Raw genomic sequence first — 14589 nt, forward strand, 5'->3', positions numbered from 1 at the left:
TGCCGATGCAGGGGATACGGGTTCGTGCCCCGGTCTGGGAGGATCCCATATGCCGCGGAGCGGCTGGGCCCGTGAGCCATGGCCGCTGAGCCTGCGCGTCCGGAGCCTGCGCGTCCGGAGCCTGTGCTCCGCAACGGGGGAGGCCACAACAGTGAGAGGCCCGCATACCGCAAAAAAAAAAAAAAAAAAAAAAAAAAAAAAAAAATTTTCTTGGGGGGAAAAAAGTCTTCTCCTTCCACTAGCAGAAATGTTTCTCATTCTAAAACATTTAGAATGAAAAAGTTGTCTAAGATGTAGAATTCTTTCAGCTAAAATTTTTTTTCTTCCTCTGTCTTTAGTAAACATGGAAATTAAGAAATTATACTTATAAGTCTCTTTCAGGTTTTTCTTTCTAAGTTAATGACTACACTTCCATATTCTTTAATATTTTCTTAGAGGTTTTCTAAACCTTTATCTATTTTGGATATTATATTCTGCTATGTTCTGCCTGCCTATGACTTAAAATCTGGACCCTAAAACATGCTGGACCAAATATATTAACCTTTCTTCATAGTGATATACACCATTTGTAAAAGTTGGCTGTGATCGAGTAAATAAGATTAGGCAGAGAGGAAGGAGTTCCAATTTAAGCCCTGGTTCTGACACTGCCGTGTGACCTTGAGCAAATCACATAACCTCTCTGGTCTCAGTGACATCATCTATAAAACAAGGAACTTGAACTAAAACACCCAGATACAGTGTCTTAAAAGAGAGGTACAAAGTATTTTGCTAATTCTATTGAGAAAGTAGTCACCTCTGGCAAAAACAATTGATAAGTACTCCTCATTAGCTCCTTCACAAAGATAAAACTAGGGATATTGAGGCTTGTTTGGATTTTAACAATCCTGATTACGGATGTAGCAAGGCTCAGTGTGGGGAAAGCCTGAGGGACACCGCAGGCACACTGAGTGGCACAGATTTCTAGAGGCTAATGGATGAGGAAGGGTGGGGGGAAGCATAGGGGGCACCCTGGAGAGCCTGGAACCCCAAGGCAGTGCAGAGCCCCTGAAGGTTCCTGAAAGGCTCTCGTGATCTCTGCAGATTGTGACCGGAATCCACTAGCATGTGAAATGGACCCCGTGGTGGCCCCTAGCAAGCTGTGCCATTCGTCACCTTCTCCCCAGTGCCCAGACACAAGAACCGGCACTTAATAGTTGCTCACGGTGTGTGTGAGCTGAGTGAAGGAGCCCAAATAGCCTTGCTCATCTGACCCTTTCCCTGAGGACCCTGTCCTAAGGGTGGCATGCATATTCTGCGTGATGGGAATGGTGTCCTTGGAGTTTTGAAAACAGCAACCCTGCCTCCCTTCAGGAGGTCTCAGGGAGCTGGGCTATTGGAGTTTTCTAGACAAGAGGAAATGAAAGCCTGAACTAGTGACAGCCCTGGGAATGGAAAGGAGAAACAGTTGCCAGCATGATTTATTTTAGGGTGGTTTGGGAGATTTGCTGAAATACTCTTGACTAGTCAGAGTCAAATTTTACTTGATTTCTTCCCTATTTTCCTTTAGAGAAATTCAATAATAATCTATTATATAAAATTGGAAGGCTTATTATGTATCTCCTGTTAAGCACAAGTTACTGTTATCATAAACCTCAATCTTCTGTCAAAAACTCATACGATCCCATTTTTCTACCTTTAGGATCTAGTACGTCAGCCCAAATCAAACAACCTACAGCAATATTTTGAGGAACCAAAGAAAAACAACAAAAAGTCCCAAGGAACTCTATGTACTATTTTTTTAAAGGATACCATATACTCAAACTTATAAGCATATTTCTTGAGTCCTATGTCACGGAAACATTTGCTAAAACTGCACTGACCACCTCACCTGTATTTTGATGTTTCTCAAATATAGATTAAATGAACTAACACAAAGCTGAAGTCATTTTGATTACTGAAGAAACATCTGATTCAGATGCTGCATTTTAAAGCTATGCCCCTTCTATTAATATACTTTTAAAAAAAAAACCCTACCACTACAATCTTTTTGGAATTAGAGAGCATATACATAAATGAATAAATAAAAATAAAATCCTTCCAATTTTAAACACAGTAGATGATTAGTATTTACAGAAACAGACCAAAAAAATTATTAAGGAGCATGGTACAAATTATGTTTGATACCTAGCATAAAAGTAAAGGGTAGGGCTTCCCTGGTGGCGCAGTGGTTGAGAGTCCGCCTGCCGATGCAGGGGACACGGGTTCGTGCCCCGGTCCGGGAAGATCCCACATGCCGTGGAGCGGCTGGGCCTGTGAGCCATGGCCGCTGGGCCTGTGTGTCCGGAGCCTGTGCTCCGCAACGGGAGAGGCCACAACAGTGAGAGGCCCGCGTACCGGAAAAAAAAAAAAAAAAAAAAAAAGTAAAGGGTAAAGGTAGCTAGTTAAAAAAACCTACACTAGATATATATTTTATATTTAAGTGTATCACCTTGGGTATTAAACATGCTGCTAGCTATCTCTTAATGAGCAACTGAGCTGTCATTTTTAATAACAGACTGACAATTATTATCTATAAGTTGATATTGCCTGAAAAGTCATCTGTGCAATACTTACATTAATACAGTTAAGAATAGAAACTTACAGTTGCATTTATTTTAAAAAGTATTATTTTATAATACTTGGCATAATATTATGGAAAATGACATGAACATATATTTACAATGAAAAATCAACATATTCCAAAATGCACAGACCATTTCAATACACAGCAGAACTTTATACAGAATCTTAATAACGCATCTCAGTTGTTCATTGTTAAAAAAATTTACTTGGTCTGTTGATGTTATATGAGAAAAATATACATAATCAAGATAAAATATAATAAAAAATAAACCAAATATTGGACCATTCTAATCTTAGTTCCTTCTCAAATCAAAGCAGACATGAGAGTTGAATAGCATAGCAACTCAAATTATCTAATTCATCTAAGTACACAACACTATTAATACATAATGCAAGGAATTATATAATAGCCTATTGTAATTCATTCATTATAATATTCTAGAAATTCTATTTTATTTTCAAATACTACGAAAAAAATTTAAATACCTCTTCCACAAAGCTGTCTTTCTTCTCTAGCATTTCTCGTAAAGTTTGAAGAATTTTAATGCACAATTTTTCTTCTTTCTCCATCAGTTTCTTTGTATGATTGATCAACCTTAAAAGAAAACATTAAACTTTAATAGGACAGTGGTTTCTCTTCAAGCTATATACTAACATCATATACTAGAGGAAAAAAAATCACACTATTATTTGAGAGTATAAAGCAAACCAGATACATGTTGTCAAAGTTTTAAAATTATACTTCAGCTTATAAGCTTTGTATTATAAAACCTTTGTTTTACAGTCAGTTTATCCCAGTGCACATGAATATCTGCAGTATATTACATTTTATTATATTATGTCCTACTATATTATTTTCTATGTACTATATCACATTAACTCTATAGTAGAGTAGCAGTACACAACTTTGGAACCTTAGCATTAATGGGCTGCTTTCCAGTTTCCATTAATAATAATTGCTAGGGCCTCCCTGGTGGCGCAGTGGTTGGGAGTCCGCCTGCCGATGCAGGGGATACGGGTTCGTGCCCCGGTCCGGGAGGATCCCATATGCCGCGGAGCGGCTGGGCCCGTGGGCCACGGCCGCTGGGCCTGCGCGTCCAGAGCCTGTGCTCCGCAACGGGAGAGGCCACAGCAGTGAGAGGCCCGCGTACCGCAAAAAAAAAAAAATAAAATAATAATAATAATAATAATAATAATAATTGCTATTTTTCACTGCTAGGGCTTGGTAGAAACAGGCAGTTTTTGTGATTAGAATAAAAAAAAAAGTAACATCAACACAGTCTACCCATTGACTATTTTTGCTATAATTTGGGCAAAGACTCTAATTAATTTTACAGTGGTAACCTCTGCACTGGCGCTCTGTCAAGAGAAAAGTTTGCAGATCACAGTTCTATAACTCTCCAAAAATTCACAATCAAGTAAGACGTTCAGAATCTGAATTTACAGCTTAGCACATATAGCTCATGTTGTTAAAAAGTTGGTTCTCAAAATGACCCTGTGAGATGTGTCCTCCTAAAAATATAATGGCATGATCTGATTTCAGTGACATAACAGGAGTCCTGAGGGACAGAGCCCTGAGGAAAAGTGAGCTTTCACTAGATAATGGCCAGTAGTGCTTATCAGCTCTCAGGGTGAGGTATGAGGACTTCCCCTGCATTTTCTCCATTCATCCTCACAGCAAGCTAATGTCATAGTTTCTATTATCAGGCTAATTTTGCTAATGAGAAAACAGAGCCCCAAAGAGATAAAGTAACTTGCCTCTGGTTACACAGTTGTTCAGTGGTGGGTTCTTGAAATAGACCCCGGGACCATTTGACTTCAGAGCCAAAGTTCTGAAGCACCACTTTGTGGAGACAGGACAGTTCACTGATGAAGAGCCCTGACACACACTAGGTTGTACACGGCTGCCTCTTATGTGACACGGTAAGTGCTATAGCAGAGGCGGTGGCAAATGCCATAAACTGGACAAAGAAACAGTTATATTCTGTTGGGGGAGCTGCTTAGGGCTGATCAGAGAAGGTTTCGGTGACAAGGTAACACTTAACTATACAGATTTCACCTGGCAGGGAAGAGTGGAGAGAAAAGCCATCCTTGCAAAGGAAATGAACAAAGGGCAGACGCAGAAAGCTGATGGCACGTCCAGGAAATAAGTGCTCCAACTGCCAGCTGACACTTAAAGACATGGAAGAGGAGAGTGTAAGAGGTGCAGTCTGAAAAGAAGGATCTGGGAATATCATGCTAAAGAGTCTGGAATTTACTCTGTAGAAAATAGGGAACCACTGTGTTAAAGGACTTGTATGACCCTGCCTACTTGTGACAAAGATACGTCAGATGGAGGTGGGAACAAGGGCACAGAAGAGTGACAACAAGCAAGAGATGAACAGGGCATGTGATGGGGTAAGGATACCAAAAGCAATATTGAAACAAAATAGCCAAGACCTGGCAAACGATGACATACAGAAAGTGGAAGAAGAGAGGGAAGGGAGACCACAGATGCCTGAAATGGGTGAGTTGGGTCAGTAGATGGACAATGATACTTTTAAATGACACCTATTTCACAGTGTGAAGGAATAGTGATTCCCTTTTAGACATGTTACATCTGGGCAGAGTGCTATATGTCCATGTGGTCAGGCAAAATAATTGTTCTAAAGTTCTCCTGACAAGAAAAAAAACAACCTGCCTCTCTAAAACTTCAGCTATTTAGTCTTTTTTCCCCACATGATATAGTCTTTAAAGATATGAAAATCATTTGATGGACACTGTAAATTTCTTTTGATTTTTTTTCTCTCTTAGGCTATTTCCATTTTCTTTAACTTTTCTTTAGATAAAATATTTAATTCACTAACCATCTGAAAATATCAGTGGGAATGAATGAACACTTGCTCGGGATTTATACAGGTATTCGTCTATCATATAATGTTTGGTTGAGTTAGATCAGGTGACTTTCAAGTACTTTTTTCTATGAACCCCACCATGCAAATACATGTATGTGAGTGTATTTGTAAAACTAATGCAAAAGTTACCTTGACTCTATAAGATGCACTCTGATATTCTGTATTCTTTCCTAATTCATTTTTTAAAATTAACAGTTGCCTCTTCTCCACAAGTCACATACCACAGTTTGGGAAACACTGAGCTTCTTCCTTCATAAGAGAGGAGTGAGTGCTGATATGAATGAACTATAAGCAGCCACCATAAAAGCTAACACCCGGGCTTCCCTGGTGGCTCAGTGGTTGAGAATCTGCCTACTAATGCAGGGGACATGGGTTCGAGCCCTGGTCTGGGAAGATCCCACATGCAGCGGAGCAACTAGGCCCGTGAGCCACAACTACTGAGCCTGGCGTCTGGAGCCTGTGCTCCGCGACAAGAGAGGCCGCGATAGTGAAAGGCCCACACACCGCAATGGAGAGTGGCCCCCGCACAGAAATGAAGACCCAACACAGCCTTAAATAAATAAATAAATAAATAAATAAATAAATAGCCAAGCTTTTGAAGTCCTTTAAAAAAAAGCTAACACCCACAATGACCTCTTCTCTTCTCTCTTACTCTATGTGAAATCTGGTCCTTTCCTGGGGTTTAGCCCTCACATCTCCTGCAGACCCACCTGACCCAACAAGTTCCAGGAATTAAATTCACTTGAGGAAGTCAGGAGACCCACTTAAGGTCTACAGCAATTAATGAAGTTGGACTCTAATTTTAATAGATATCTTTGCAAATAAAACTCTTGGTTCTTCCCAGAATTAAGGAAGGAGTAAGTAAACAGATATCCCTGAGCCTCTGGCCATACTACAATCACACACATACAACAGAACAAAAATCTTTTCTCTAACCACTACACTATGTGTGACATCCTCTTCCTCCACCTGGGTGTAGGGCCTGTGATATATTCCCGTTATCATATCACTCTGCTTCTGTCCTTTGAATTTACCTAATATTTCAACAGATTTGCTTCATCTTCAGCACAGGTCAATATTTTCTTGATATTCTGAGTTACTTTATATTACCTTCTTATAGACCTATATCTTTAAGTTCTAGACGAATGCTGTCCAACAGAACTTTTTCTGTGATAATTAAAATATCCTGTATCTGTGCTGCCTTAGTTGTTGGCCACTAGCTACATATGGCTATTGAGTACTTAAAATGTGGCAAATGTAACTGAGGAACTAAATATTTTATTTTTATTGTAATTAATTTAAACTTTCATTTAAGTAGCCATGGATAGTTAGTAGCTACTGTATTGACACTCTAATTCTTGACACTCAATCAGCAAACTCTTGTCTAAAGGGCCAAACAGTAAATATTAATAGTTTAGGCTCTGTAGACCATGCAGACTAGGCAACTAGTGGGTTCTTCTACAATAGTATGAAAGCAGCCATAGACGACAATATGTAAATAAATGTGTGTAGCTGTGTTTCAACAAAACTTTATTTGCAAAAATGATCAATGACCTGTGAGCCAGAGTTTGCCAATCACTTGTCTAAACTATCAAGTCTCTGGGATATAGCTATAGTATCATATGAATATACTGGAGTTAGAATTCTCAGGCTTATTACCCACTTTTTAACCTATATTCTATACATTGATACCTATTCATGGGAGGTTAAGTATATTTGTCAAAGACCCTATTTTTATACTAGGCAATATCTCTACTTAATTTTTTTTCCCAATGGCTTCCACCATCATCAGTTTTGCAGACACTCCGGACCTCTTCATTTAAAAATTCTTATTAGAAGACTGGCCAATGTCCAGACAAACCCATTCTTCCCAGGTCCCTTAAGATATAGTGATCAAAAGCCAAGAATCCGGGCCTCCCTGGTGGCGCAGTGGTTGAGAGTCCGCCTGCCGATGCAGGGGATACGGGTTCGTGCCCCGGTCTGGGAGGATCCCATATGCCGCGGAGCGGCTGGGCCCGTGAGCCATGGCCGCTGAGCCTGCGCATCCGGAGCCTGTGCTCCGCAACGGGAGAGACCACAACAGTGAGAGGCCCACGTACGGCAAAAAAAAAAAAATTAAAAAAAAGCCAAGAATCCGTGACTCTGGCCATAATATAGAAACCCACCTATTCTTCAACATGACCCCCGCAGTCAGTTCTTTGCACCCCATACCTTGTTTTCTCTCCCCGAATCCTAGCTTTAACTGGTAAAAGAAAGAACATACTTCTTGTGTCTCCACAACCTTCAATTTCTCCCTCAGTATGTCAGTAGAGGAGGTTTTGAGACCACTTCAGTTGTATCCTCAAGGGCACAGGAAGAGGCTGTGATGGATAATGGTCAAGAGGGTTGGAAGCCTCTTCTGACTCTCCATCCAGATACTCTCCCCAAGGTGACCAAGCACCTCTGACTGGACATCTTGAGTCTACATGTGATTACTTGCACAAAGCACTCAGCCAAGGGTCCTCAACATTAAGATTTGTCTTTTCTTTCTGGAGCTACTTAAATACTTTTTCTCACAACTGCTTTTATTTCCTTAAGAATGGTTCCTTTACCATTAAAATGAAAATATGCTACGATTAACACATCTACTCTAATAGACCTGACAGTACCACAGAAATGCTGAGAGAAATACGTAAATGAGAAAGCTACAGATGAGGATCATCAAGGCAGCATGGGAGGTGCTGGGTGGAGACTTAACAGCTCTTCCCGGAAGCATGCCTGGGCCTCAGCTTTCTCATCTCTAAAATGAGGCTCAGCCTCGCAGAGCATTTGTGCAGATTAGATAACACAGGTAAGCATGCACAGGATAACAATGCACATAGGAAGGCCTCGATAAATGCTACTACCCTTTCCTTCCTCTCTCTGTTAATGAAAATCAGTGACTTTAAACAGGAATCTTTTAAAAGTTCATACCGTACAGTTATAGAAAGGAATCAGAACCAAGATACTCTTTTATGTGATATTTTGTGCCCAATAATGACATTTCATTTTCAGCAAATATTAATAAATATAAGTTTGAACGTCACCAAAACAGAATTTCTGTTGAATCAGACTAATTTTTTGGAGGTATATTTTAACACTGATTTTAGACCTTTTACATGCTCTGCGAACTGTCATCAGGCATCAGCAGAGTAAAAAGCAGGGGTGTCAGAGGCCATCTCCATGTAGCAGCACCTGCAGCATCTCAGGCTGTACGCACTTACTTGGACATGAAAGCACCACATCTTATTCTTGCATCACTCCCCTCAGGAAACAGTAGCTCTGGACTGTACAGCACATCAACCAACACAGAGAATTCAGCCTGCATCATCGGGCTGAACTGTTGCTCCAAGGACGCCACTACATCCTAAGGAATAAAGCACAAGAGAAACCATGTAAAGGCCTAACTCAGATTTCATCCTTTGAAGATAGGGCAACCTTAAGAATACTAACCAGGAATGAGATGTGGGAATTTCAGAGAAGAGGCGCCCTACTTCCCATGGCACCAAATGTCTGTGCTTTAAGTATAGGCTGGTTTTCTGTATGAAAACTGTTTGAGTCTCCTTTTGCATTTGTACTAGAAGGGAGGGGTGGGTAGCTATATGATTTCTAAGGATATACAGACAAGATAAAAAGTCAGTAAAGCCACTGTTACCAGCACTGCAGTGTTTAAGATTGCAATAGAGACGATGCAGGTATTCATCAAATTGGGGTATGCTCAGCAAACAGCTAAAAAAGACATCACATATGTCATTGGTCATCCGGAACTAACCATTTCTTCCAATGGGAAAATTCCTTGACATATTATCTGAAGCATTAGTAGTACTATACAAGGGTTCAGTGGCACTTAATAGTATTTCAAATTATATATATATTTTTTTGCGGTACGCGGGCCTCTCGCTGTTGTGGCCGCTCCCATTGCGGAGCACAGGCTCCGGACGCGCAGGCTCAGCGGCCATGGCTCACGGACCCAGCCGCTCCGTGGCATGTGGGATCTTCCCGGACCGGGGCATGAACCCGTGTCCCCTGCATCAGCAGGTGGACTCCCAACCACTGCGCCACCAGGGAAGCCCTCAAATTATATTTTTTGATAGACACTATTGGTCACTTGCCAATAGCCTTTCCTCATCCTCTTCCTTGCTAACAGAATCTCCATTTTATTTCTCAGTCAGGTAACATTCTCAGGGAGATGAGCTCCCTCAGCCTAAAGACAAGATTGATTAGTTTAAGCCAGTCATGGTCATTCCATTTCCCCTGCCAGTAATTGACTAGGAATGATTATGTGACATAGTCCTGGCCAATAAGACATCTGGTGAAGTCTGCTGAGTGTGGGGCTGTGTATAGGGGGAGGACGGGGCAGATTCTTTAGGAACTACCTATGATAGTAGTATCTACAGTATACTTGATACTATAGTATACTTGAGATAGTAGCTATCTCAAGACAGTTCGAGAGTGTGAAAATCCAAAATACGAGGCAGCCCTCTTATGACCTTTGGAGACCAGCCTTAAGCTGAAAGGCAACAGACCAAAGGTGTTAAGGCCTGGACCTATCAAGCAACTGAACTAAACACCTCAGGAAGAGCCCCAAATCCAGATTCCTTGCTATGCAAAAGATATATTTTTTATTGTTTAAGCTACTTTTAGCTGAATATTGTGTTAATTATAGCTGAAAGCATCTGACATGTTTCTAAAACGGACTATAAGCAATGATAATTTACTGAACATTTTTTAATGATTAAAGCATCCCCTCTGTTTTAAAGATAACTAAGTTAGAAAATAAACCAAAAAAACTCGCATAAAGCAATACTTTATTCACCCATACCTGTGGCATATTTTGTTAAGCAGAAGACTGACTGCCAACTGCTTATTGTTACTCTCAGCTATAGCAACATGCTTTTTTTTTTTTTTTTTTTTTTTAAATTTGTTTGGTTGCACCAGGTCTTAGTTGCGGCAGGCGGGCTCCTTAGTTGTGGCATGCAAACTCTTAGTTTCGGCATGCACGTGGGATCTAGTTCCCTGACCAGGTATTGAACCCAGGCCCCCTGCATTGGGAGCACGGAGTCTTAACCACTGTGCCACCAGGGAAGTCTCACAACATGTGTTTTTATGTTATTTTCTTCCTGGTAGTCTCTTGATTTCTTATGGCTAGATCTCAGGGGTTAAGTTGTTTAACTCTTTCCTCTCTTTGTAGCAAAAGTGATCATTTCTACTTCAATTACTCTAAATAAGCTTTCTGAGAAATTCCTCATGACAGCTAAGAGAGACTACTAGAGAGGAAATCACATAAATGGGAAACTAGATATTATACAAAGGTGGGAAAAGAATATGCTTATCCAATGTGACCATATTTAATAAAACATCACTACCACATACCTATCTTTCAGATTACCTCTCTTCTTCCTTTCATTTACTAAACAAATTGTGCCCAGGCTTCTATGATGTGAATTCTGTCTTTATCTCCTATTTTGATCATGGGCCAACTATGTGATCTCTGATTCATTATTTCTCCACGTGAAAACCCAGGATAATGATACTAGCAATTACAGGGGATTAAAAGTAAATACATAACACAGCCTCTACAATGTCTTATAATAACCTATAATGGAAAAGAATCTGAAAAAGAATCATCGTTGAACACCTAAAGCTAACACAACATTGTAAATTAACTATACTTCAATTTTTTTAAATGGTTAAAAAAAACCAGGCTCTAACACGTACTGACCACTTAGCATTCATGAATAAATGTTAGTAATTATTGAGTACCAGTTAGCTGCAATCATCACCCTGTTGCCAGACCTAGTGGTTCCTTTTCTGACCTCATGTCACCCAACCACTGCTAAGCATTTTACACACTTGTCCCTACTCTGTCAAACACCTTCTGTGCTTGGCTTCTGTAACATTGCACTCACCTTATTTTCCACCTATGTCCTGACCACTCCTTTACCAGCTCCTGGTAGCTCCTGGTCCTTTTTCTTCTATATCTACAGTTTCTCGCGAGGAATCTCACGCAATTCCATGGTTTTAATATCATACGTATGCTGAAAATCCCCACATTTCTATTTCCTGTATGGACATCTTTCCAAACCACTTCAGACTCATATATCCAGCAGCCTATTTGACACACTCACAGAGATACTGACATAGACATCCAACACTTAAAATTCTCCATACAGAACGCCTGATTCCAACTCTCCCATTCTTAACTATCTTAGCAAATGATCCAATCATATCATACTCAGGCTCATCCTTGATTTCTCTTTCCAACATCCCACATCTCATCCATCCATCCACCAAGTCCCATTGGCCCTAGGGGACCAACTATATCCAAAGTTCATCTACTTATCTTCATTGCTACTGCTATCCCCTTAAGCCAAGCCACCAACACCTTTTGCCTGAATTAATACAATAACTACCTAGCTAGACTCACTGCTTCCATGTCTGGACCCTATAATCCATTCACCATTCAAAATCCACAGTGTTTTTTAAAAGGTAAACCAAGTCATGCCTATACTCTGCTAAAAATCTCCAATGATTTTCCATCACATTTAGAATAAATCCAAATGCTTTACCATGGAAGTCTCTACATGGTTTGGCTCCTTATTTCATAATACTCTCTTCCTTTGCTCACTCCTGCCCCAATGGGTTTCTCTTGCTTCTTCAAACCCACATCCACGTTCCTGCCTTAACATCTTTGCATTTACTCTTCCCTCCCCATAAAGCTCTCTATCCTCCTATCTTTGAATAGATTATTCCTCTTCATTATTTGGGTCTCAACTCACTGTCTCCTTAATAGAGAAGAGCTCCCTCACTGCAGGATCACTCTCCCAGTGATTCTCCATCATATTGTTATACTGATTTATTTTATTCATAGCAGTTTTAATTCTCTAATATCCTATCATTTACTTAATGCATCAGAACGCATTTTCTATGAGGGCACAGACCTCATGGTTCTATCTCCAGTACTTAACACAGTGGCTGGAACGGAGTTTTCATCAAATATATGTTTATCCAGTGAATGCCCATGACTGTGCTAAAAGAAGTTTAAAGTACGCCCTCTTTACTTCTCCCCTGAAATGTCTACCCCTCTGGCTCTCATGAACCTGACTTCCCTCCTTTCTGACGGTGTCTTTTTTTTCTCATTTATTTGGCCATTCTGCCACTTCCGGCTGCTCACAAAATGTTCTTTGTTTTTCTTATCACTATACTCTCTATTTCAGCAATACCAACCACTATCCTCACTCCAGCTATTATCTCTAAATATTAACTTACCTTCCAATACATTCAGTAGCCTATAAACCTAATTCACTGTATGTTTAATGATCATAGCCAACATCCTTTTACTGGATTCTCTCCTTCCCTCTTACAATGAAGAGTCTATAACACCACCTAGTCTCCAATCAGTCTCCAATCAGCAGTGCCTCTTAAACACCCCTCATGTCCCCTCTCTATCTCCATCCAAAAACCACCAGGTCTGCTCACCCTGCCTTCATTATTGTATATAACACCTATTTTTTCATTTCATTGATACCACCACCTGGCTGATATTTTTAGTAATTTCTTATTAATCTGCCTTCCTCTAGTCTGTTCCTGATATTTCTATCCTGCAAACCAATAACTGCTTACTCATTTATAATGACATTTCCCTCAAAACATTTAATGACTTATAAACTTCAAGTTTTCAGACTGAGTCTAACTTGTTTTGTTTTTTTTTTTCCTTTGGCTTTGCCACGTGGCATGCAGGATCTTAGTTCCCCAACCAGGAATCAAACCTGTGCCCCTGTGGCCCCTGCAGTGGAAGCACGGAATCTTAACCACTGGACCACCAGGGAAGTCCCTAACTTGTCTTTATAATCACGTATAACGCTCATCTATCAAAACTCTGAACCTTCACCATTTAATCTACTCATTACCTCTTACAATATTTATTCCAGTTCATGTCTTGACCATTCTCCATGCCAAGAACTTTCCTCAAGCCACACCCCAGTTCATCCCATGAAATCTTCCACTAATTATGTGAGAGGGAAGAGATCTGTTATGGGCTGAATTGTGTCCCTCTCAAAACTCATATGATAAAGCCCTAACCCTGGTACTTCAATGTGACTATATTTGGAGTTAGGGCCTTTAAAGGGGTAATTCAGTTAAAATGAATTCATATGGATGGTCTCTAGTCCAAAATGCCTGGTGTCCTTATAAGAAAAGATTAGGGCACAGATGTGCATATGCACAGAGGAAAGACCATATGAGGACACAGTGACAAGTAGGCCATCTGCAAGCCAAGGAGAGAAGCCTCAGAAGAAAACAACCTGCTAACACCTTGATCTTGAATTTCTAGCTCCAGAACTGTGAGAAAATAAATTTCTGTTGGTTAAACCACCCAGTCTGTGGTATTTTGTGATGGCAGTCCAAGCAGACTAATACAATGTCTCTCTTTACTCAGTGTCCCAGAATGTCCCGGCCAAAAACAGGAGTGGGATACTATGCAAATAATTTGGGAGTAAAGGTGCTCACACCATTCTCACCAAAGGAGTATAAAAGGATACTTAGAGATGAATTGAAGCAAGGTTGTGAATATTTATTACATGAGTCTTCACAGTAAATTATTTTACCTAATGTATTGAAGTTATTAAGACCCATTACTCTATCAGAGCACATTAAATAATACATACTCACCAAAAACAACTCAACACAACTTCTACCTAGAAGCTATGCTTTTTAAAAGGGTGGTGTTCGTAGGACATTGTAAAGCAAACTAGAATTTGATATTTTTAACCATATTCTATTTATGTGACTACATATATTAAAAATTATAATTTAGAAAATATTAATGCCATTTCAGGCTCTTATTGTACCTGTAACTTTTCAATAATATTTCTATAATCCCAAGAAGGCCCTCCAAGAGCTTCCTTAAAGCGTGGTCCAGAGCGAGCTGATAGTCTCCAACCCATGGCCGCTCTCTGTACCATATTGGAATGACTCTTCATAAAAAGAGTATTAACTTGGCCGTCCAAATCCACTGGAATGGCAATTCCACGATTCTTTGCTGAAAAAGAAAGATTTAAAATATTTTCCTCTTTAT

The 14589-nt window shown here is 40.1% G+C and overlaps 1 protein-coding gene across 1 annotated transcript in view; it reads right to left on the reverse strand.

The window, feature by feature from the left end:
* Positions 1-14589, reverse strand: part of ITPR2 (inositol 1,4,5-trisphosphate receptor type 2) — a 538352-nt gene that overhangs the window by 219212 nt on the left and 304551 nt on the right. Inside the window, exons 35-37 of the mRNA XM_060113623.1 lie at positions 14363-14553; positions 8738-8880; positions 3088-3196 (exon numbers count right to left, since the gene is read on the reverse strand). Coding sequence (XP_059969606.1) covers positions 3088-3196; positions 8738-8880; positions 14363-14553 — 443 coding nt within the window. The remainder of the gene's footprint in view (positions 1-3087; positions 3197-8737; positions 8881-14362; positions 14554-14589) is intronic.

The sequence above is a fragment of the Mesoplodon densirostris genome, chromosome 11 (genome assembly GCF_025265405.1).
Source record: "Mesoplodon densirostris isolate mMesDen1 chromosome 11, mMesDen1 primary haplotype, whole genome shotgun sequence".
In the NCBI taxonomy this organism is placed as follows: Eukaryota; Metazoa; Chordata; class Mammalia; order Artiodactyla; family Ziphiidae; genus Mesoplodon; species Mesoplodon densirostris.